Source organism: Anomalospiza imberbis, chromosome Z (assembly GCF_031753505.1).
Source record: "Anomalospiza imberbis isolate Cuckoo-Finch-1a 21T00152 chromosome Z, ASM3175350v1, whole genome shotgun sequence".
NCBI classification, from domain to species: Eukaryota; Metazoa; Chordata; class Aves; order Passeriformes; family Viduidae; genus Anomalospiza; species Anomalospiza imberbis.
The window spans coordinates 23669532-23696093 of NC_089721.1; the positions used below are offsets into that span (position 1 = coordinate 23669532).

Genomic DNA, 26562 nt, shown 5'->3' on the forward strand with positions numbered 1-26562 from the left:
GTGTTTTCTTTTTGTATTTGCACTCACTCAGGAGCTCCATGTTGCAGGCCTTATGCCACACTTGATTAACTATTTTGATATTGCTATGGACTTCTTTTTTGCTCTGAAGATCTTTTTTGTTGAAAACTATCCAGCCCTTTTGATCTCCAAGGCATTTTTTAATGGTATCCTCAAAACAGATCCCGAACAGAAAAATATTGGCTCTTCTGAAGCCAAGGGTTATAATTCTGGAATTTATTTCTTTCTCTCTTCTCTGTGACTCATAAACCACACAGCTTCATCTTCATGTTTGCTGTAACCAAGACTGTCCTTGACCTTTACATTTTCAACCATTTCTTCCTTGTCCATGAGTTGCAGGCTCAATGGAGCATCTCTCCTAGTTGAGTCATTCATTGACGGTCTGCAACAAGAAGTTTCAGTACTTTACAAAATAATCCTAACAGCTGATAGAGCAAAATCACTGTACTTAATAACTGGGTTTTTTTTTTTTCTTATTTGGCTTCAATTGTGACTTAAAACTTGTTCAAATCATGTGACCTTGTATTGTAACCTAACATTCTGGGACTAAGATCTCACAGTCTACCTGTTCATATCTTGATTCCACTCATTGCTTTGGAACTTTTGGTTAGGTTATCCTTTTAACAAAATTTTTAGTGATGTTCTGCATCTGCTTTAAAAACAGTAAGACTGCAGAGAAATATTTCTTTTCAGTCATACAACCATGGCTTATCAGAAGAGCTTTTGGTTAAAGTCCTCGAATCACAAAGTTTAAAATGTGTGGAGGTTATAAAAGTCCAATTTATATACTTTTGAAGTATATAATGTTTTTCAATAAAATATTTATTTTCAGCTCCAGTTTTTATTTTTTTTCAGGCTGTCCTAGCAGTGGAAACATTTCTGAATGTAATACCGCATTTGGTGGTTTTCAAGGGTGCATGCGACATATTTCCATTGGTAACAAAGCAGTGGATATGATCTCCATTCAGCAAAATGGTTTTGGCAATTTCAGTGATCTTCTCATAGATTTATGTGGCATTACAGACAGGTGAGAAAATTCTGTTTACTGATTAATTTATGTCTATGTTTTGTTTCTAATAGTGATTTGATGACAAAGAACAGAACATTTACAAAATGACATGCTGTTTCTTTTGTAAGAATTGAAAAATCCAGAATAAATGCAGAATATGTAACCTATAGCAAATAGACTTCCTTTTACTGCAAATAAAATTAACTTTGACTAAAATGATTTTATGTTTCTGACAAATTTAAATAGCTTATTTTCTTTACAAGTAAGCTGCAGACACAAATCCCCTACTGCAACCTGTAGTCCCATCCACCCTTTAAAATACTATGTTTTTTACAAGTAACTGCTGTTTCCTATATTCTACATCTCCAGAAACACAGTAGGTAATATCCATCACAGTGAGTGAGCAATTGCCTTTTAGACCATGGTCAGTGTAGTGAAAGCAGAGAGAATTGCAGAACAACACAAGCGGCTGAGAAGAGAGTGAGCAAACACACAAACAGTCGATAGAAGGAGAAGTTTTATTCTGTAGACTCCAGAGAATGCAGTTACAGAGAGTTATGTTGTCTTCAATCCCAAAATGTTTTACTTGGACCCAGGTGAAAGGCTGTACTGAAAGGACACAGCAGGCGGAGGGGAATCATGTGCTTTTGAAAAATTCTCCCTCACTTTCTAGTCCTCATAAAGTGTCTTTTGATTTCAAAAAGTCTGTGTTTTGAATCACAAGACTTTTCAAAAGTTATGTCTTTTTGGGAAAACACTGTAGGCAGAGATCTGCTTTAAGACAATAGCAAGTTTCAGAATCAGTCACACAACCTTACTTCTGTGAACTGCAATCCATTCCTAGACATGACTCACTGTACAGCTATCCATGTTCTTATTTTGGAAACAGTCACTACTCCTTGTAGATGAAAGATGGAAAAAAATACTAGCTATTTACCTAATTCTTCATAAAAGTTTAAGGAGAGAAAAGTCCAAGACGAGGATAAAAGTTCTGCCCACAATATGATCCTTTCAATTGCTTCCAATTGTGTTTGTAGTGTGTATACTCACTAATATTTCTACACCTATCATAGATTAGAAACATATGCAGTTCATATATATTAATATATACAACTAACTAACTAACTAACTAACTAAATATATAAAATAACTGTGCTAATTTATCCCTTACTGAGCTAATCCTAACTTTGCAATAGGTACTAAGTGTGATAGACATGTGCCAAAACACAGTTTGACCTCAGTCAAAACTTAACTGTATGGCTTACTAGGGACTTATGCTTGGGATGCCACATACATTGATGTTTCTTTTTACCTATCTTTCATACTACTGCCTTTGACTTATTTTCTCACTTTTCAGTCATAACTCTCCTTCCTCTCCTCTTTGAAGGTCCTTATGACACTTGCATTCAGCTTCTAAGGCCCTGCATCCCTACTGTTTTTTGTACTCTGGAATTGAACTTGCTTCTGTTACACTGCTTGTTTTCTTGCTTGTATGAAGACAAAATCAGGAAGAGAATCAAGTGAAAAGAATCTAACGTGAGAATCTGCATATTCTTTAGTCAAACACATTAAAGGATATCTAAGCAAGATTATGAGTGAAAAATATCACCCAATTGGCTCACAATATAAATTATACCAATTTCTGTCTGATTTACCATGAATTTTCCATTGTTCAAAGTAACTTTGGACCTCCTAAAATGCTCATCTCAGAGTTGCAGTTTAGAAACCATTTCGTCCTCCATGAACACTGACATATTTTACCAAATTTTTAAAGGAAAATGGTACATTTTTTTATGTAGTGATTCCAGCTATTTTCCATTTTGAATGGCCATAAGATGTAAGTTTGTACATGTAGGTTTTAAAAAGATGGTGTGTATAAATAAACAATAATTGATGTTTAAAACCACTATGTAAATCTCAGTATATACAAATCCAGCATTATTTGGAGTATATAAGTGTCAGAATACTTAAATCTTACTGCTTGCTCACAGTTTATTTACTTGAGCTTATATTGCTTTCATACTTCATCAAAATTATCTGTGTTTTCTCAAGATCAGTGATACAAAAGGAAAATAACATCTTTATGAGAAATTTTTATTTGGTTGGTTTTGTCTTCTCTAATATCTGCTAGTGTTAATTTATGTCTCTTCTTCTATCTTGACCATTGTACCTTTCTTGCATTGGATCTCAATCTAAACAAAGATTTAGTTTTCAGTTCTCAAAATGCTAAGAATATGTTTTCCTAAGAAATTTAATCCACTCATTTTTATATTTCATTACCCTCATTGTATTTTTTTTCAAAATAGACGGCTTTTAAAAATTCTTTCTGGTCTTGTGCTGTCTTGTTTCTGGGACTATTTCTTTCCCATTTCCTCGCACAGTCTCATTTAATTTAATATCTGCAGCTCATAGTTTGGAACAAACTTCATGTCTCTCTTTATCAAATTAATTCTACATCTCACCATAAATCCCAGGTGATAAAGCACATATATTTGGCAAAATTAAAACTGCTTACTTGTTTTAAACAATATTTAATAGGTAGCTTGTATGATCCTGTGCACTATATTGTTTGAGGAAAAATGCTTTCTTCCCACCATGATTTATAAATGTCTTTGAATGCCCTAAGCTAATGCGCATTTTGTGTTCCTGATAGTAAATATGTCCCTACAGGTGAGTGCAAACAAATCCCTTCTTTGTCTTTATGTGAGTCTTTACATCTTCAGTTCCAAATCATGAAGCATGGCCCAAATTCCGGAGTTATTGACAGCTTTTGTAATAGAAGTGACTGACACCTAAATGTAGTCTTTTTATATTAGTTTTACACATTTAAAGTGAACGAAAACAAATAAAATTTACTCTTTGCATAGCAAACTGATTTATATGCAATAGTAAATAAACTAAAAATAATTCTATTTAATCCATTCTTTACCTCATATAGACATGTTTAACATCTGAAGAATGTTCTTTATGAGATTTACAGTCATCATGGAGAGATGTTTAGTTAATAATTAATTTTTCTGAATATAAATTATTACCTTTTTAATTCATTTTATACAAACAAATGCCATATTATTTTCCTGTTTTCAGTTTTCTCAGTTTGATAAACTTTCTAACTCCCATCCTAGTCTTAAATTGTTATGACTGTTTTCATTCATCAGTCTTTCCATGATCCCTCATTTAGCCATTTCATTACACGATATCTTTATATTGTTTTATTGCTCATATATCTCTTATGCATGCAAACAATTACCTTCATATATTTCTCCTTAATATCATTCTTCTCAGCTCCTTTACCAATATATATTGGTTTAATAACTCATAATTAGCTATAAACCATTCACAAAATCACTTTAAAGGACACAGTGTCATTTAAATACCTTACAAGGTTAGCATATTTAGTCTCTGAGGAGAGAGTACCAGATGTATCTGTCCTAATTATACTGAGCCCTACACAGATACATACAATTTCCTACCAGGAGCTTTTGCCTTTTTGTCCTGGCAACAGCATACAAAAAAAGGATTGAATGGGTTTATATCTTTTAAAAGAAAAAGCCAAAAATAAAAATTATGATCACTGCACAGTTCTGAAATAATTTTTTTTACTTTTTTGTTTTAATAAGCTGAAGAAAAAAGAAGTAATAGGCGTCAAAAATGTAGCAGGTTTTTGCTTTTTTATAAGGATATTTTAGCCATAATTTAGAACCAGGATAAAGAAATAGTATACAAAAAATGTGTCTAGTTGAAATTGACAAAGTTCTTATTTTTCCCTTTCTTTATCACAACTATATTCATATTCTGGATTCTTCTCTCAATATTAATTTAGAGTTATGAATAGGCTGCTGCCTTGGTTTAAAATATTATATAATTTTCAGAAGCCATACACTTAAAAGCATATTATCAAGAAATATGTGGTAGATGTTTAATCAGCTGTTGCTTTTCTGGTTTTAGCCGATGTGGTGATGAATCCAAAAATTAATTTTTATAGATGAAGTATTAGAAATACTGTTTCAAATATGAGAAATATTTTTTTTTTTTTTAGAAAATGAGCTTGTTCAAAGAAAGATGTATTCTAAATCTTGCTTTAGGGTAAGGTCACAGCATATAATGTAGTTTACATTTACTTTGATGCAGCTAGTGGCTACTTTCTATTATACATTCTGAAGCAGAGGAAAGAACTTAATGTTAAAAGATTTAAATTTAATGGTAAAAGATTTAAATTATACTCTTAACTTGTTTTCACTTTCATTAAGTTTGGTTTAAGCATCATCAATTTCTTTGAAGCTTTTCATCTTGTGAACAATATTAGAAAGATTAATTAGTAGGGACAGGGAGTCAATACAAGTAAAGACTATGTAAACCACAATTTTTGGATAATGTCTTTATCAAAAAGGCACAAGACACAAAGTGCGACTGAAATAAAAGCAGACCACCTGTCAGTGAATGCACTGAAGGTCTTGAATGGCAGTTTTGCTAGAGATTTGTATTTATAATAAATGATGATTTGTTATACCTACAGAAAGTAAGATAGAGCATTTACCTATGAAACATTAGTACGCATATTTATGTAATTTTGTCAAACAAAGTATTTAAAATCAAAATAATTGTAAGCCTGGTGCCTAAATTTTATCTTCAGGCTCCAAAACAGAATTCATTGAGACATATATCATCTGTTGACTAGTCTTAGTAATACATTTTTTGAGTGAGAGAATAGATAAAAGATTAGCTGTTTCACTGACAAAAATAGTCACAGATTTCCTTGAAAATAGGTGACATCTATCAGTTTACCTACTTTACCTATACTTCAACTTCTACTTCTTTTTTTAATTCTCTTCTGTGAAAAACACTCATCCTTGTTTATAAACATGAAAGAAAGATAAAGTTCTTTGAGTGGCATGAGCAGCGAATGTGCAAAGACCCTGAATTATTCATAGGGCAGATGTGTGAAATACTGGACTTTCTGCAATCCTAACATTTATAGGATTAATTAATATTCTCCTAACATTTATTGGATTAATTAAAAGGTATTTTAGATCCTATGAGTGTTTGTGGGCAAGTTGTTTTTGTAAGTATTTTTTTTCCTGTGGCTAATGTCAACAGTAAAGTCCTTTTACACTTTCTGACCTGTATCATATGCATAAACTCAGTGCAGTTAGAATGTCAACTAATTTCTAAGGTGAAAAGCCAGTTAATAATTTGTTAGAAGCTAGTTAATAATTGGTTGAAGTGTGCCAATCTATTTCAATATATTTTCAGCTGCATTTATAAAAAAAAGATATTTTTTTTTTCATGTCACAATTATTTTATACTTTAGTATAGTGCTGCAGTCTTAAACACTAAGAAGTTATAGATAAATTATTTTTTTTAGTCAACCATTGTATACTTAGAAGAAAGTAATCAAAACTCTTCAGGATCTTAGTCATACTACCAGAATGGAAACTGGCTTTACATATGGTTAGTTATGTTGGAATCAACATACTGAACTCTTTCTAGGAGAGAAAGTAAACAGGATTTTGGAATAAGAAATAGATGTCAGGTGCTGTGGTCAGATTTATTTGTTAGGTGATTTTTTTATTATTATTTTTACAAGAAAAGAAGGAAATCTGCTGTAATGGTGCTTTGTTTTGATACATGCTGTTGAAGCAATCCCAGTCATGGTAAAAGTTGCCATTGAATTATCAACACATGAACCTTTCATTGGTTTATTAGTCTGCATTGAATTGTGACCAGTTGAACGCTAATAACAATTCTGCATCTTACACCTTATTTCTGTTCTCACAATCTTGTTATATAATTAAGATGTTTTTTATAAGTGAAAGAAATACCAGGGAAGAAATTATCTTAATTTTCTTTTACTTACACTGGCATTCTTACCAATTACATTGATGACTTCCTTCACATTATACTTCTTATCCAGGATTTTGCTTTTCTTGCTAAGTACAATAGTAAGTGAGGAGAAAAAAGAGTGAAAATGCACATTGCTTTTTGTTTTAGGTGTTTGCCTAATTACTGTGAACATGGTGGTGAGTGCTCACAGTCCTGGAACAGTTTCCACTGTAACTGTGCCAATACTGGTTACAAGGGAGCTACTTGTCACTATCGTAAGTCTAAGATGTTCTCTGATTTCTGACTATGGTTTTACTTCTGATTGAATTTCTTCACCACAAAACAAAACAAAACAAAAAGTCAAAACCAAAGTAAAAAAAAAATTGTATTTATCATTCATAAAATATTTTCAGTCATAAAAATACTCATAATTTGTTTTGATGAAAGGCCTTGGGAACTCAAAATATATAAGAAAAAATTAATTGAAATTTTAAGTGTTTTTCTTTTACGTTTTTTGTATTTTATATAACATAGTAATATTCTGTCTCTCCATATAATTCCACTTTCTGAATCAATGTGTCATTTACAGATATGGTAAATACATCTGTATTGATCCTAACAACTAATATTTCTTATTTCTGAGTCAGTGGAACTACATGCATGTCCAAAGTTAATCCTGTGCTAAACCTCAAACACATGTTTATGTAGTTTGCTGGATCAGGAAGTAGATTAGAAGAAAATAAAACAAACATATTTTGAAAGCCTAATTGAATGTAACTTAGGTAATTTCACAGGAAATGCTTGACTTTACAGAACTACTTTCAGCATGTTCTGGGAAGAAGATAAAATAAGTACATTGGCTTTCATTACATCCTATAATAAGTAAAAATCCATAGACATTTACTGTTTGTTTTTTTTTTTTAACTACTAAGATTGCCCTAATAATCAGATAAGTAATTCTATACTTATATATTGTCTATATAAAATCTATACAATCCTTTTTGGCAGTTTTTACAAAAAGAATGTATGTCTACCCAAATGGGATTTTTTTGAGAAATCACTGATTTTAGAAGACTGCCTGTTTAAATCTTGCTTGCACAAAGTCAACAAGTCATAAATAACAGTATTAAGAAAAACTGTGCAAAATAGAAAATATGCCAATAGTAGAGATGCTTTTGAATACCATGTTGTACCCCATCAAAGTCTGATGAGCCCAGAGTGAAGATGAAGGTGATTTGATTCATTGCAATTTGAAAAGTCACAAATTTAATCATGTGGTGATGTCTAGGAGGACAGAGGGAGGCTAGGGTTTCCTGATGATTAGTATCTAATGAGAAATTTAATAATATGAGTTACCATATATTTTTAATTGTCAAAAACAATAATGAATAACTGAACATTTATCATTTCTAAATTTAGCTAAAAGTATTTACTGTAAGGAACCATAAAATTGCATTTGAAAATTACAACAATTTTTTATTAGGGATATTTCATAAAATAAGTAAAAGGAATGGTTTGTCTCTTTTTATAGTTGTTGCCATATAATGTCAGTAACCACCAGGCAAAAAAATAGAAAGATAACATTATTTTTAAAAATAACTTATTTTTAAAAAAACCATAGCACTCATAGCTACTTTTCCTTATTAATCTAACAGCTCATTATTTTGGCAGAATTTTTTAGAGTTTTGATAAATGATTCAATGTAATTTTGAAATGAAAAATAAAAACATGACTGCTCAAAAGAAATATAATAGTTAAAGGAGAATTTAGATTAATATGTCCAGCTGTAACATTATCATCATGTCTTCTGAGATCCAGTTATAGAGGTGGACTCATACATCTTTTTTTTCTCAGATATTTGATATATAAGAGGTATCGCAGATTTTTTTTTTTAGACATAGACTGATATAAAGTATACATGACAGGGAACCAGAGAGCTGTCATTTTGTCTTTGCTAATTTAGTTCTTTTACTGAAATCTCTGACAAGTCACTTGCTTTTCCATTTAAAATGGGAAGAAACTAGGAAGTGTGAAAGCCAAAAAATGCTTACCCTTCTGCTTTATGTTGCAACAAGAGCAGCTTGCAAACAAAAATCAGATTTGGTTGAGGTAGTTAATGGGGGTTTCCTCAAAATCAGATTACCAGGGTCTGAGTAATACCCTTGGCATTCTAGCATTTTTCAGCAATTTTTCAACCATTTACTTGCCCATATTTCATGTTTTTCTCCCAGACTTTTTGGGCTGGAAAGAGAATAAAATGCTTAAAAATGCACCTTGTGATCTCCACAATAAATAAAACCAAATATGCTTAGCAATTTCTAATAAAGGTGTAGTTTTGAGTGCATGATTTTTTTTCATTCTTTAGAAGAGATAGCACACACCTACCTTCTTTTCCCAATGCCAAGGGTCATGCACATTTCTTTTTTTAAATTCCCTGAATAAAATGTAAAACCATGACATTACATTTGTGATGGAATATGTTCTTTTACAGCCATCTTTGAGCAATCATGTGAAGCCTATAAGCACAGAGGGAACACTTCAGGCTTTTATAATATTGATTCAGATGGAAGTGGCCCCTTGGGACCATTTCTTGTATACTGCAATATGACAGGTGAGGTGATAAACTTCCTTAATTTACAGCTGTGACTGTGTGCATGCTCATTATATTGAAACACGAGTTATCAAGTAAGAAGTCTCTGCAGTTTGTGAATTCAATGTAAACATAAACAAAATGAAGGTGACTCCTTAGCTCAGGATATTGGGCAAATAATTGGGCATAAAAATTAGAATTATAATAGGATTCAGACTGTGAAGCTAACACAGCATTCCTGTTATGCTTTGCATAAATGGGGCATGTGTTCCATAGGGAGACAATGTCTACTAGTTCATTTTTGGGGAGCAGTTTTGTTTTCACGGAAGTTGAAGCCTCTTGAGGGTACTTAAGAAAATGAGAAATGCTTTATGAGAAATTTTCTGACTTTCCCCAATAGCCCCCTGAAAAAATTTAATTTAGATCTGGCCTTTGTTGGGAGGAACATTGGTATTAAACTTCATCTTTCAAATTGCAAGGTGATCTTTTCGAGAATACAAATGCAACCAGTGGGACCCTTGCAGCCTCACCTTTGGACAACCTGTTGCCCCTCTGCAACCTGTTTTTTAAATCTGATCATGTATATAACTAGAAGTTTTAGCTGTCCGAATCTCTTTTTGGACTGCTTTTAACAAAGCAGTTGATGTTATCTCTGTATGGTATATGGTATATTGGTATATGTCCTTTCAACTAAGCTTAAATTTAAATGGCTTTTTAGAATTTATTATTACTGGATTTATGGCTGTCTCCTTTACTGTTTACTTAGCTCCTTTTATTTGAAATGCTTTCCAGCCAAAATGACTGGAACATTTTGTTGTTTTGTTTGACAAAAATTAATTTTTACACAGTTATAACTGTTTAAAAGAATGCATGAATAAGCTAGATTTGAACTGGCTAGGGCTAGATATGCCCTGAGTGTTGAGAACTTGACTTAGAAACCTTATAGTAAGATTTTGATGTTGACTTGAGCAATTTACCTAGTCTCACCATGTCAGCTCCTGACTTTGAATTTTACACTGAATTGTGCTTGCTCACAATAAGCCTACTTCAGACTGGCACAGGCTTTTAAAAATAAATATTCTAGTGTCCTGTGAGACTAAAAGAAACCAAAGAATCATGGCAGAAAGATGACAATTTTTCTAAGTGGGTATAACTCTCCAAGGTACAGTGTAGTGTCTGATTTATCCTTGTGTGTCCATGAACAGCTGTTCCTGTTTTCCTCAGTCACTCCTTATTCACCACATTAAGCAAAAATCATTGATCAGTTCATCATCTCAAGATGCATTCTGACAGGATGAATCTTCTATATTTGTTTTGTTCCCAGTTTCCTCATGACTAGTATTCCCTTTTCCCACCAGAGGCAGGCAAGGCAGATGCCCACATTTCTTAGTGCACTGCCTTGTCTTTGACATTCAGGGGGCTCTATTTTCAGGCAGCTGGGAGGGAGATGCCATTTCCTGATTTTATTCTTAGAGATCAGTTTCAGAATCAAAAGCCTACAGTTCACACTGTCAATTAAAATGCTACAAACTTTGCAGTTATCTGTTTTTCTTTTTTGTGTAATTGTGGGAGTGTGACAATGAGTTGAATAACCAAACTGCTTGTCTTCATTTTTATGTTCAGTGTAATGTTTAAATGTATTTGTGTCTGTATATCTGTCTAGCAAAAAAACCCCACAACCACAGAAAACAGCACCCAAAAGAAACAAAGGGATCAAAATTTAAATTTGTATTTCTAGGTAACTGGTTTTTGACAGTCTAATTACATCCTTAATAAAATTTTATAATTACAGAAAAAATATTTAATTTAGTTTTTCTGACTGTTACTTATCTCTAAGTGACCATCATTGTTTCCTTTTTATGGATATTTTTATATGATCTGCCATGTGTGGTCTATAGGCAGCTGATGAATAAAATACAGGTCTAGTTAGAATACTACTATTAGAATGTCTGAAATATTATATCAATACTAAAATTTAGAAAAAAAAATATTTTTCATGTTTTTTTCAAATTATGCTGGCCATAAATATGCAAAAATACAATGACCATGAATCTGAACTTGACTATCCCAGATGGGCTTTAACTGGAAATTTTCTTACCCCTATCCTGAAAGGGGTTTTGGTCAGGAGAGCAAGACTTACAGGTTTTGAAAGTGCGAGTTGAAACAGAAAAAGCTAATTTTTTTTCAATTCACAGGTGAATGATCTTGGCAAAAATACAAAACAGAAGAATTATATGAGCCTTCACCATGCCTACTATTTCATTTTAGGTGGCAATAATAATTGATCTTTAGGTAATCTTAGTTTTATAGTAAACACAGTATGCACAAGATACTTCTTTTTCTTTGTATAATAGAAAAGGCCTGTAGGCCATTTTCTCATACAGAATAAATTAATTCAAGTTCTAAGCATGTACGTTACGTAGGTAGATTCTAGGATAGAATTAATGTTACTTTATGCATTATTTAAGCCTGGGCAAAGTAACAGTAGTGTTTTTTTCCTTCTAATCTTTCATTACAATTTACCAAGTAAACAATATTTTATTTCTGATACAAATATTTGTGTGTCATCACATATTCTTTCCTTATTGAATAATCCCTTCTATCTGAATATCTGCTGCACTCATGGCACAATGATCTACCTATGAACAAAAACAATGAATAATTGTTTCATTTCTGCTCAAAGATTTATATCTGTTTCATGGGCTCCAAAGGGCTTTCTGTGATTAAAGAAGTTATCTTGAAGTTTGGCTGATTTCATCATACATGCTCTTTTCCTTTACTAACTTATGCAATGCTCTGATTCTGTATTACTTTTCACATGTGTTTTGAAAGATGCAACATGGACAATTATACAGCATAACAGCACCAACCTAACCAGAGTTAAAAGTGCTAATCGAGAGAACCCACACACTGTGATTTTCAAGTATTCTGCCAGCCTAGACCAGCTTCAGGCTACAATAAACCTTGCAGATCACTGTGAACAGGAGCTGGCTTACTACTGCAAAAAGTCAAGGCTTTTAGATAAGTCAGGTATGTAAAGCAGACAAACCTTACTATGTTGCATCATGCCTTTTATTTTACTCGCTACTAAAGTTATTTATTTCTAACAAGGCTGTGGCGTTTTGCTACTATGGAGTTTGAAATACTTCACATATTGAGTTCTCAGATTCTATAAGTTGCCAAGAGATATCTGAACCAGGAAAATGCAAATGTTGATTTATAGTGATTTTCTTTCAGTGAATTAAATTCACAAGTTAATTTCTTTCATATGAATTTTAAATTAACAGAGATTGTTATTAAGATCACCTCTTGTTTGGTCTTCCAAGAATTTTTTAATTTTAAATAAGAAATTAAATTATTACTGAGGAAATGTTTTCTTAAAAGAGCACAAATTAGTGTGTAGATACCAGCAGAAGTTAATGTGTGCACTTAATGTGCATATTGTGAGTACTTGACAAAATACATCAATAACATTGAATTTCCACTATTCAGTATAAACATTCTTATAAAGCTCAGTAGTTAAAATGTAGATGATTGACAAAATTATAATTGCCTTAAGAAATAAAGAAAGGTCTGACCTACTTAAAGAAAAGTGAAGTTATGTAGTCTATTTAAATTTTAACTCTTACTGACACAGAGGTGGTGTTAGGACTTTACTCTGAACATCTAAGCACTCCAAATAATGTGGAGGTAAAATCCTCGTTGTTTACTTTTTTTAAAAAAACTAAGTGAAATTTTTGGCTTGTGCACCAGAAACTCGTAAGATGCTAAAAACTGATTCTTTGGCATTCTTTCCTACTAAGAAGAGAGAAGACCTCTGCATGAAGCCCTCTCTAGTTCTGTGTCTAAGCTCTTTCTTTATACCTTCTTTCTCCCTAATTATGGCATGGACATCTCTGGGCTTCTTAGGCGGGTGTTTGCTCTTGAAAGAATATCTGTTTGAAAACACTTCCACAGCAAAAAAAGTGAACCTGCTGCTTAAGGTGTCCCAATGAACCTTCTTTTTGCTGTAGGCTCCAGATTAAAGCTATGTTTAGATGTTCAAAAGCCTGGTTTGCCTCAAGCAGGAAGCCTAAAGACCTTTTTTTTTTTTTTTTTTTTGCCAGGGAGATTGCATCTAAATGTGTTAAAATGATTCACTATCTATATTGTTATGCTGTTCATATTACATATAGCTGCATATCTATAATAATATGCACATAAATGTGCTAAAATAAATGTTTTAAAATGTGCAATCACTTGTGACTTCAAATTTATTTTTGAATGCTAAGAATAAATAGGTGTGAAAGAGACTTATATGAGACTTCTACAAATTTTCTAAAATCATTATTTTTATAAACTCAGTCTAATCACTCTCATTTCTGCTGTTTATAATCTTCACTAGGTATGCCTGAGAAATAGAAAATTTGATGATAGTTACATAATATATTTTTTTGGAACATACAGTCCACCTAGTAGTTCTTAACTGACTGTATTTTAAGAATGCATTGTATTCAATCAGCCTGGATAGCATTTGCGAATGATCTCATTAAAGAAGTCATTGGTTAATGCATTTATGTGATCATTATGAAGAAATCTCTAACCATTTTAATTAATGGCATTATTTTGCCTAGGAGTACTTTCTGCCAAGGCAGTGAAAAAAATCTGGGCTAATTCGTATGAACTTGCAGCATTTCACTAAATACTCTCTCCTCACCCTACTGTATGAAAAAATAACTGAGACCAGCTTTTAAATATACCCCAATGTCCCTAGGGAAACATTGGGAATGCTAATTCATGACTACAATATAAACCTAAGGCATGCTGTTAAAGCAGCAGAAATATTCTGCTTTTTACAGTCTTAGTAGCTAGAACTTTTTAAAGTGTTGTCTGATAAATTATTTATACATGGTCTCTGGATTTTCTTCCTCCTGTGATGGTTTGCAAACACAAACACTGATATTGGACATTGATGCCATTATGCAAGCTTGACTTTTCAAAAAACTGCTCACACTGTTTTTTGGCCTGCTGGGCTGACAGTTGTGTGGTAATGAATGCAGTCAATATGTTCGCAATCTAAAAGACTGTCAGTGTAACAGAGGTCTTATCTAACAGTGAGGTTTAATAAGCAGTGGCACTTGAAAGCAAAGTTGAAAGTAGAATAAATTCCAGCTTCTTCATGGGGGCTGGGTGCTGAAAATGGAGCTCCAGCCAAAGCAAAAAAAAAAAGCATTTTTAAGAAATTCTATAGTTTAGCAGTACTTGATTGCTTCTTATGCCTTGACTTTCATGCATCCATCACTCTTCTTCCATCTCATTTGAGATGGTTTATCTTTATGCTTCTTATCATTTAGCTATCATGTGTTCTGTAGATATTTCTTCTGTTGCTATGCTTGCTTGGCAATATCTTTAAGCTTATTCTGCAGTACTGTAACGTTAAAGAAACTAAGTTTTATCATTTTGCTACAAACAATGCTGACTAGATGCACCACAGAGAGATGTAATTGTCCTTGGCTACCTCACTGATGCTCATCAGATATATCAACTTTATTATAGGATCACCATTAACATGATTTCTGTTGTCTTTGAGTACATAAATTCTGAATCTGCTGTCCATGACCTAACAGCTGTCTTTGGGCATTTCTGATTAACACCGCTACTCAGCTACTTAAAGCTCATCACAGATATGGATAGTAGTACTCTTGGTAGTGAGATGAGGCCATTTCTGTGACTTCCCTCCTTCTATTTCTGGTGGTTCCAACATCTGAAATTGATCTTTACTACGTAATATAAACTATCCTGATTTTTAGGATGATTATATCTCCACTTTCATGGACCATTTTAAAATTAATTATATAAATTGACTGCTTAAGATAAATTATTCTAATATCATGGCTGGCTGAATTAGGTATGATGAGTTCTCTTTTCTACTAATGCAAGAAAAAAATCTGTGACAATCACTTAATACATGATAACAAAGTATTAAAATGAATAATTACTTATCAATAAAGGTGGAAATTTATTTTTTCCTAGTCATTTAAAGGTTTTAGATTTGAGCAGGGTTTTTTGTCTTCTTAAACTTTTTGAAAATTATTTGGATGGGAAAGATGAGAGAAGTAGGAGACAAGACTGGGCACTGATTTTCTCTAACCTTTTTAGATGGGATGCCACTGAGCTGGTGGATTGGAAGAACCAATGAAACTCATACTTACTGGGGAGGTTCCTTGCCTGCTGTACAAAAATGTGCTTGTGGACTGGAGGGAAGCTGCATTGATTCCCAGCATTACTGCAACTGTGATGCAGACAGGGATGAATGGTGACTTTTTACTGTTCATTATTCACAATACTTTTTTGTTAAAAGTAAATAAAGAAAATATACAGGCCTTAGTGTATTTATAATACCAAGGCAGTTGGAAATCTAAGTTGCCATAGTGTCATCTGATCCTTTGCTATAGAACATAATTTTTCAGAAAGTTATTGCTATATATATTAAGTATTATTGCTAATTCTTTCACTCTTAATTTTGGGGAAGATTTAATTTGACAGATGCTTTCTAGTCATTAGTATATTGCATGTTATAGATTAAGACAATATTTCTTTAGCACAACTTCAGATAGTTTCGGACTACTGAACGAAATTAAAGTTAAAATAAAATGGTCTGTGAAAAAAGTTAATTTTTAGCATAATTTATAACTACACTTTAATGCTTAGACTTTTTACATCCTTTTTTTTTCATCTACAACATAGATAAAGAAAATTAATACTCTTGTTTTCAATGAAGCAAAGCACTCATATGGAGTCCTATTCAAAGAGAATAAATGGATTTCTAGGATGTACATCTTCCAGTTGTGCCTAAAATTCTCTGGTGTCATTTATGATAACTTTATAATAAATAATATAATGAATGAATTCTTGTTATAGTGTCAGATCTGAACCTGACTTTTCATTTAGTAGGATCAGGTACAACTTTCTCAACAATAGCTCCAATGCAGCACAGGATTTGATAAAGCAGAGGGACTTTTCAAATGAAAGCTCTTCTGTTAGAGAAACTTTTATGATCTAAAAATTATGAAGTCCATTTAACTTAAATAAATCAAGTTCAGCGAGTACATTAATATATGCATTTTAAAAAATCAAGCAATACCCCATTTTTTTCTTCTGAAGGTCCACCCTTCCTTTAAAGGAGCAACTAGTGAGCTGGGTTGGAAAATGCTCAACATGAGCAGGGAATTTAGCAAACACAGAAATGAAAGTACAAGAAAGAGTTGATCAAAGAACAATTCTTCACAAGCTTCAAAGATTTCTGGAGAAGTAATTTCCTATTGCAGAAAAATTCATAGGGTGATATCTGCAATATTTATTCCAATAAAGAGATTAAAGAAACACATATAACACTAAGAATTTCCCTATTATTATGCTGTATGAAAATAAAAGCAATATTAATTTCTAACATGAAAATAAGGTATTAAAAGATGAATGCATTTTGAGAAAAAATTAGCACAATTTCTCAGGCATGTAAAATATTCTTGCTCAGTTTTGTCATGCATTCAATCCCTGCTCACATATATAGGTTAATTTTTAATGGTAATATATTTGTAAATACAGTAGATGAGAGGATTATGTGCATGTCTTCACATGCACATCCACCTCCTTTAAGTTGCTTAGATGTTTATGAGTGTATTAAATTGCAAGTATAATGACTCTCGTTTTATATTTCTGTTTGTATCAACTTTTGACACTTATAAGTGGAAACTCTTCCCAGTGACTCCAGTGTTACAGCGGTTATGTGTACACTAATTTTGGTACTTGTGATTAACATTGTATTTGGTTTCCTAGAGACTACTGTTTTGTATCAGTTGACTAGATAATGTTCAGTGGGTGGACAAAGTAGGTAGATGCTATGCTTGTTTGAGATGCATTTTGAGTACAGAGAACTAGTTACACACCATGGTTTTGAAACACTGGTTTTGACAGTCTACTTTTATAGTGAAATCTATATTATTTCATGGATTGGACATAGATTTAACTCTCAACTCCTTATTTGACTAATCAAAAATTTTAAGTCTCTAGAACAGGAAGATTTTTTTTTTTAATCTGGTCCTAAAAATTTAAAAATTGAAAATCCTCTCCACAGAAGATAATTTCTATTCAGTTTCCTTTTGTTTACAGCATCATTTTACTGAAGCAAACACTTCTGATGTTTTGAAGGATTTTCTTTCAGTTCTAAATTAGAAACTTGCAACACCTCACCTCATGAAAAATAAACACTTAAAAACCCCATGTTTTACATTCCTCAGTTAAGTAAAATAGTTTGCTAAAAAAAGTCCATTTGTTTGCACTGCGCTCCAAAACAGATAAACAGAAATTGTTTATTTCAGAAGAAGGATGATGATGATAGGAAAGGGAGAGGAGAGAGGAGAAAAAAATCACTAATTTTATTTAACATGAGGAGTTTCTGCTGTTTATTCTGAACTATTTGCTTTGCCCTTAAAGGGAAGATTAAATCATGAATGGACTGAATGGACAGATTGAATTTTCCAGAATAGTCCTGAGTAACTGAACATTTCCATGGATTTAGGGAAAGGAATTTTAGGGCCAAAACCAGTGCTTATGAAATTTAAAAATTCAGTTCTGGCACTAAGTCAACAAAGATTTTAAACAAGGAACTAGGTCTAATATTACAAGTACTAGATGTGTGCTCAGAGTGCAAATATTGCATATTTTCTTTTCTGCAAGTTTCATATTTGAAGCATATACTGTTTTTCCTGTAGTCAACATGACTTTATACTTTTATATTTGTTTTGTTTTTTTAATTTTGTCACGGTGGGAAAAAACTTAGACTTACTTGAAAGTTATATTAAGCCATTGAATATTCCATATTGATGACAGAGTGAATTACAGATACATTATGTCCTTAGGAACATAAAATTCATTTGCAAATTTGACTTGAGAAAATTCATTGACTTTGGCAGCCAGTTAGGTGCCCATTTATTCAAGAGGACTTTTCTCACACTTGTTTTATGGTCACAACCATAAAACTACCCACTTCCAGTGAAATTATTTTAGTCCTGTCAAATGAGCCCAATATCAACTCCAAAGCATATGTATCTATTTACAGTTTTTTGTATCACACATATACAAACACATACATACATATTTAGGCAGCCTTTTTCTTTTTTTAAAGTTTCTTTCATTTTTGTCAAGAATTTGTCAATGATAATGAAATATTTATTGGAAACACTTAGGAGAGCTGTGACTTTCATTTCACCTTTTCAGGACAAATGATACTGGCCTCCTCTCCTACAAGGACCATCTACCAGTAACTGAAATTGTGATCACAGATACCGACAGAACAAACTCGGAAGCTGCTTACAAACTGGGGCCTCTGCTTTGTCGTGGTGATAGTAAGTAACTACTGAAGAGTCTTGCTAAACAGTGATGCATTTTTTCTGCAATAACTTCTAAATATTTGTTACAAACCTAAGATAAACTTCTATAAAAATCTCATCCCGTTCTTTTTGGACTTAGGAAAAAACTCACCATCATCCGGTGCAAACCATAGAAATAGTAAACATTTATTTTCATGATACACATCAATAGTGAAAACAGAAAGTTTTATAGTAGTTTTCAAACAGATATTTTGGTTTACCCAACTGGAATGAAATGATGAATAAATCATTGCATGAAGGGGAGTTTGTAGCTGGTTACCATGTCTTGGGGACATACCATTCACTAGCTATGTATGCATCCATCACAAAACATTACACATATTATCTCCTCTGAATTTTTATGCATCTAGGAAAACTACACTGTGGGAGAGCAATTTAGTGCATGCAATATCAACATGCAAATTTTCAACTACATGTAGGAGTTTAAATTTTACAAATTTTACAATAATTCTAGATTTACATTTTGAATACGTATATGTGGCAACCAGAATAATATGTTTGTGCAAAATGACACCTTATTGAAGATTTGTGATGGTACTTCTATTTTAATAATTTCCCTATTCAATGGAAAAGAGAATGTGTTTGGCTTATGTTCGATAGTCACGTATTACACAAATTCTATGTCTGCAGCTGTTTATAATCAAAAATTAGGAGAAGAAATGCTATAAACAAGCCCAAATAACTCAACTGAAGAGTCGGATGGGCCATATTTGATATACAGTTGAGTAAGTTATTACAATAGTCATAACTTACTTAACTTACATAACTTACTTTCCTTACATAACTTTAAGGAAATTAATTTCCTTAAAGCATATTACCTTATGAGCTTTCATGAACTTATATGTTATCTATAATAATTGTTATATTTAATATATAATAGATACAGTATTTAGAAATATTTTTATTCTTTGTGTGATTTTCCTCCATCATATGATGTCATGTTTGGTTTTCAAATTTCTTCAGTTTATATGAGTAAGAGAAATATCAGTAAAGTACTAATTTATACTTTCAAGCCCACTCAGAAAAGCACATAGATAAAAACACATAAATTAGTATGTGTTTATTTTTGTGTCATCTCTGTCTTGTCAGGGTAATTATACCTGGAAGATTTGTTAAAAGATGTGTGCTTCAGCACTGCATTCTAATTTTCTTATGAAAATTCATAAGACTTAAAAATCCTGTCGGGTTCTTTCACTTCGCTAGTCTGACAGCTGATTGTGAACTGATCATTTGTCCTACATATCATGGAGCTATGATATAGTATTAAGGTATAATTCAGAGTGCTAGGACCTACAGACGTCTCCTGCTTCTCCTGCTTACAGCAGGATTAACCATGAGTTGAGATCACTGGTCTCTCAGTGCTTTGTCAAACTGGTGTTTGAAGCAGCCAAGGATGGAGCCTGCTTCTCTGGGCAGCTTCTGCTGCTGCTCGGCTGTCCTCAGTGAGAATTTCTTTTTACTTTTATTAAGACTGAAACTCTATGCTTTCACCATAACCACTGTCTTTGATACTCAGCCATTACACCAATGCAAAGACCCTGTATCTGTCTCTTTGATGATTACCCCTTAGGTTTTGGAGTCTACTGTCAGGTTCCCCAGAAAACCTTTTCCTTCCCCAGGCTGAAGCAGCCCTGTTCCTCCTGCCTGAAGGGCAGGACAAGTGCTCTAGACCTGAACATTCTGGTGGTCTCCACAATATTTGGTCCTGTTTATTAATGTTTTCCTTTGCTAGGGGAAAGGAAATTGGAAGCCCAATGCTGGTGTTCTCTAGCAAATGTCAAACAGAGGGGGTTAACCACCTCCCTCACCGGCCTTGACTGGCCATGCCCACTCAACCTGTGATGCAGCAGACCTCCATTGTGGCCACAGACTATGAAGCCAGTGATTAAGACAGCAATTAAACAGAAACTCTTAGAGCCTGTGTAGTTCTAATTACCAGAGGGAAGAATTTCAATTCCACTACTCACCAAGTTCCCAAATATTAATTACATAACCTGACCTCAGATGTGACAGATCTTAAAACATGGAAGTCAACTAGCTTCCTTGGAGTAATCTTTAAAACATACAGACAGTTTTGACACCTATTGACCTCCCTGACTTCATTTGATGTTTGCTTAGTCTGGGTGATTGAATTGCTGCAATATTTCACACTGATGATGAATGATCACAGTATTTCTAGACAAGCTGTGATAGAGAATTTTAAAATATCATAAGAACAAGCACAAGAACTCAGTCTGAGTGTCAGAGAAATATTCATGTAATGTCATACAACATTATAGTATTTGACTTCAAAAAGAAGCAATTTTGAACTGAAACTCAGGGAAAAGCTTTCAGACTATAACAGTTCATTGTCATAATACAGCCAAAACCTTGAAACAAGAACATTGATTGTTAAATAATGCAATTTTTCTCAGTCATTTACATCATAAAGACAGTATGAGAAGACATGTATTTAAGGAGGTAAGAACTAAAATTTGAGAAAACAAAACAATTTCTGAAGGAAAATAATTATGTCATAGATTTTGACATAAACACAAAGTTTTAAGAAAACAACAAATCGTATGAGTGTATATAATCAAATATCTAAATACAAGTTATTATATAATTTGTTGCATGTTATATATATATATATATATATGAGTAATATATATATATTATATTTTATATTGTATAATACAGGATATATTACCCATATTATGAAATTATCATATAAATATTTTATAGCATGGTATGCAATGAAATCCAGAGAAGGGCAGTAAGGCTGATGAAGGGCCTAGAGAGCAAGTCCAATGAGGAGAAGATGAGGAAGCTGGGGATGTTTACGCTGGAGAAAAGGAGGCTTGGGGGAGACCTTATCATTCTCTGCAACCTCATGAAAGGAGGATGTAGCCAGGTGGGGATTGGCCTCTTGTCCCAGACAGTGCTATGGTCCTGTTGACAAGGTGGTGACCAGTAAAAATTTGGACTTGATGATTTCAGAAGTCTTGTGCAATATAATTGATTCTGTGATTTATCCTACATAGGAAATTAAAAAAAAAAATATATAAATATGTATATATATAAGATGTAGGTTGTATTGAAATATATTAATATAATTCCTCATATATATTATGTGTTATAATAAATACTGAGTACACAACTTAGTAGATTTTTTTCCAATGTTCATTGTGTGTCAGCAGTGAATTTTGTAATGAACATTTTCTTTAATACTCAGTTTTACAGTTAACAAAAAGAGCTATGACTTGCAGTAATTTCTGAGTTCTACATATTAATTTTCACACTAGACAAAACTGATGAAGTTTACACTCTTGCCAGGCCAATGCTTCTAGCAATTTGAAGCTGCAGAAGGAAAGAAGACCATTATTAAGACTTTTTTCCAAATCTGAGGTTGCTGACACCCATGAGGGTCTAATTAAATGGACTTTTAATGACATTTACCTTTGGATAGGTGAAGAATACAAAAAAGGTCTACTGGCAAATACCCATTTTTCAGAAGTGCTGTCAAACAAGAAATAATAGATATTCTTGGACTCACAGAGTGATTTGAATACTCTTCAAAGAGATCATTGCTACTTTTCCTTCTGTTGCTCTCCAGAACTAAATGATACAATTGTATTCACAGGAGATATCCTTTATTAAATAGGTTTCTGTTCTACCTGACAGACATAAGTTTTTCAGAATAACTGACTAACATACCATGTAAAAACATGGAGGAGAAGGTTCACTGGTATTTATAATACCTTCAGTACTTCATTAAATGACTCAAATCTAAAAGATCATAAATTCTTATTCCATCAATAATTTATTCCTTGTGGGACAGTTACCTGGGAGGAAAATAAATGGGCAAAATAAAGTAGAACCATAAATAATTAGTTGAATTGAATTGCCATAAACCATGCACTCCACTAAGTTTCCAGTAGATTTACTTATTTGGGTGCTTCTGAAAAGTCACGTATCTAATGCAGTCCAGCAGAAGTTAGCTATTTATTGATGTGTATTTTTTTTTCACTCTTTTATTTAACATTCCATTTCTGTACTTGACTTCTTTATTTTAGGTTTTAAGGATTTATCTCTTCAACAAAGTATATTACTTATAAGAAAACCAAACCATATTAATCAGAGCAAGGCAGAAAAGAGTAGCCTTCTGTAAGAAAAAAAACCCCAAAAAATCCAAAAGTAATATTAATATAAATACAGTCTATTTTATAAAAGGTTTTTTAAAATTGCATTCAGATGTTATTTATTTTTTCAGCATTTTTGATAAAGTTACCTGCGGTGGTTGCCCATTCTGACCTCAAGCAGTAAAAGCACTGGCTAGTGCTGCCTTGTGAGGCCGTAGCCGCCACGTGAGTGGTCACTCCAGGGTTGCAGAGTGCCCTGGTGTGGGTAAGCAGCTTTGGTAGCTTCACACTGAAAGGAAGCGAAGGGACGAGAGAAGGACAGTCTGCCTGCAAGCCTGAGAACTTTTATTCCCCCATGTGTGGTCTGAGTGAATCGCCCTCAGCGCAATGCAAGGCAAAATGGCAGTGGGACAAAAGATTACAGCAGATTAAATAGGTGGGGGCAGACAGGGGTGGAAACTTGCCTCGCCCTAAAGATTACAGCAGATTAAATAGGTGGGGGCAGACAGGGGTGGAAACTTGCCTCACCCTATGGGGACAAATGTTAGAGGAGTGACATGGATTATAACAACCAATGTCAGCATAACAGAGGTGGGTACAGCATTTTGGGATGAATAGAAAGACTAAGGTGGGTTGATTGACACAGAACTTTCATGAAGAAGCTGGGAGTAGTGACATGATTGACACCTGGCAGGGAGTGAACAAACCTTGACTGACAGAACCAAATAAGGGGAAAACTTGGGAGGAGTGAAAAGATTGGCAGGTAACTGTGGATCTGAGTGGTGGGAAATCTTGAGGTAAACAACTTGGAGCAAACCACTGTGAGGGAAAGATAGGGGTGTACAAGGAACATACCTAACTAACATTAATTGAGCTTCTGACTAAACCAACCCAACCTACAACTGTTACCTACCTATATTTGTAAGATGCCAAGGTACAATGAGAGTACTAAAGATATTCTAGAAGAATATGGCCATTTAAAAAACATTAGTCAATAATATTTGGTGACACTCAGCACCACACATTTGAGTAGCACTCACACTTTTCTGTCACCTTCAAAATGAAGTACTGATTTATTACTGATTCATTTCTATAATTCCTTTTCTTCTCTACAATACATTTAATAAATTGTATGGTATGACTGCTGGTATCAGATTGAAAAATACATCTAAATATAGTGAAAGTTAAGGTTATCACTAAGATCTATCAACTGAGCAGGGAAACAGGAAAGATTTTGCAGCATATAAGAATGAACAAAGTCTTTGGTACATTAATAGATAGAAATTCTATGGTCTTCATGAAAAAAAGAAAGAGCTATCTTCATTATTTTTGTCATTATTGAAGTAAAAGCTAGATGATGAATAAATTCCAATAGAGTCAGTTAATGGGAGTAGATTAAAAAAACCCCCACCCTTCTGTGTTGGGTGTTTTTTGTTCTTGTTCTTTTCATTACAAAAGCTTAGTAGACATATTCTGATTTATTACTATGAATATCTAGTATTAGGACATAAAAATAAATCCAAAATACTGAAATATAGCTAATGTGCCAAAATTATGTGTATTAAATGGGTGATTATAATCTGTCAGCATAAGACTAATTCTTGGGCCAAAATTAAATTGATAATATAGATCTTAATTAAAATAATATAAAGATACTATAATGCATTGTAAAGATAATATATCATTCAGCAGGAATTTACAATAATAAGATAAGGGTAGTACTGGTGAAGACACAGATAGACTCTAATAAGGTATTTGATGGAATCTTGTTTACTTGGCTGAATAAAAAAAAAGTAAATTCAACTGCAAAATAACAGTGCTAGCATGTAAATGCAAGCAGATAATCCATTCAATGTGAGTTCTCTGTTTGACATTTAAATGAAGAAAAAAATAGTGTGAGCTTTGAATGTAACAGAGACTAACTGTATCAACCACTCATGATATCTTCATTAAAGCAGCACAGTAAACTTCTAATTTAGCAGCAAAAAAAAAAAAAAAAAATCTGTTTATCTCTCTTCAGTACCCTGAGAAATCAGGGCATGTCTTTTATTTTCAATAGAATTATTTGTAAACTGTGTGTTCAACTCTTTCCCCTTATTTAGCATTATATAAATTATTATTAATTCATATTTGTCCTAACCTTAGTCTAATCAACATTATTTTGGTCCTCTTTGCAGCTTCCTGTATAATCAAGAGGTTTAATACAAGTCTGTGACTACCATTTTACATATATAAAGAGAATGTAAGGTTAAAGGATAGCATTAAAGAAGTTGAGGTTCATTTTTCAGTGAAAGCATTTGAATCTCTTTGCTGAATTTGGGCATAATCTGAAGTGGTGTGTTAAAAAGAGTTTCATAGAGGAAGAAATTTCAAATAATATTCTTGAAAGAAGGAAATAAAATCAGGAAATTATTTAATGTTTGGGATTTGAAGCTACACTGTGTGTGAATACATAAATAAGCACAAACTGACAGTAAAAGCATTTGTGAATTTTCTATAAATTGATATTTTTTTAATGTAAACAATTGAATATTTTTCCTAGACTAAATTCTCTTTTTCAGACAAGAACTCATTCAGGTAATTTATGTAGTCCATGCTATATCAGACATTGAACTAGATGATCACAATTTTCCCTTCTGGTCTTTTATCTATGGATCTCACAGTTAAAAAAAACTCAAGCTACAAAATATACTGTTTGGCAACATAAGATCTTTGTTTTCTCTGCTTCAGCACTCAGTGTCCCTGCTGACAGAATGAAGTTGCAACCGTTAGAGATATCACAAGGAATTGCTACAAATGGTGAACAGATTTCACTTTTGAGTAGGAACTTGAAAAGCGCAGCAAATTGCAATTGCACAATTGTTTTGAGAAAGCTAATTTATCTGTCTTGTTATTATTTTCCTTTTTTTCTTTTTTTTTGTTTCATAGTTTCAAGTTGGTAAGGCTAGTTGATATATTCCAAAAACATATGTATATTTTTCAATATAAATAACTTCATGTATAATTTATAAGAATAGGATCGTCCTTTTTACTCATAGGAGGACTGCAGTCTTACAGCTTAGATAAAATGCTAAATAATATTGATTTCCTAACCAAATCATGGTTGGAAGTTCCAGAAAATCAGATGGGAGACTTTGGGCCAGATGCTGTAAAGTTAAGAAATTCTTTTCCCACCCTGATTGACAACAATATAAGACACTTTGTAATATACTTTTCCTAAGCCTATATTTAAGCTGCTTTATTGATAGAGTATCTTTACATTCATAAATTACACAGTTCTCAGAGCTGAGAAAAAGAACAGTTAGACGAGAAAAGGCACTAAATTAAGAGAGAAAAAAATAAAACTTCCTATCCCTGCCCTCCCCCAAGGACTCAATTTTGATTTACAAATACCATTCAAATGCTTCATTGAAGCTAATTGTATCATTACTTTACTGGACTGTTACTACCCCTATTGCCTCTCTTCTAATTGCTCGCAATGCTCTACCAATTTTGTATAAATTACAGTATTAAACTTCCTATTGTGTTTGAATTACTGGTAACAGCCAGCCCATTATTTTTAAATAGCTGTGA

At 32.9% G+C, this 26562-nt stretch overlaps 1 protein-coding gene across 1 annotated transcript in view; it reads left to right on the forward strand.

Annotated features, from left to right (window-relative positions):
• The window catches only part of CNTNAP4 (contactin associated protein family member 4), a 207791-nt gene that overhangs the window by 154492 nt on the left and 26737 nt on the right, over positions 1–26562 (forward strand). Inside the window, exons 10-15 of the mRNA XM_068177573.1 lie at positions 874–1045; positions 7019–7125; positions 9342–9461; positions 12273–12470; positions 15579–15735; positions 18696–18823. Of these exons, the coding sequence (XP_068033674.1) occupies positions 874–1045; positions 7019–7125; positions 9342–9461; positions 12273–12470; positions 15579–15735; positions 18696–18823 (882 nt within the window). The remainder of the gene's footprint in view (positions 1–873; positions 1046–7018; positions 7126–9341; positions 9462–12272; positions 12471–15578; positions 15736–18695; positions 18824–26562) is intronic.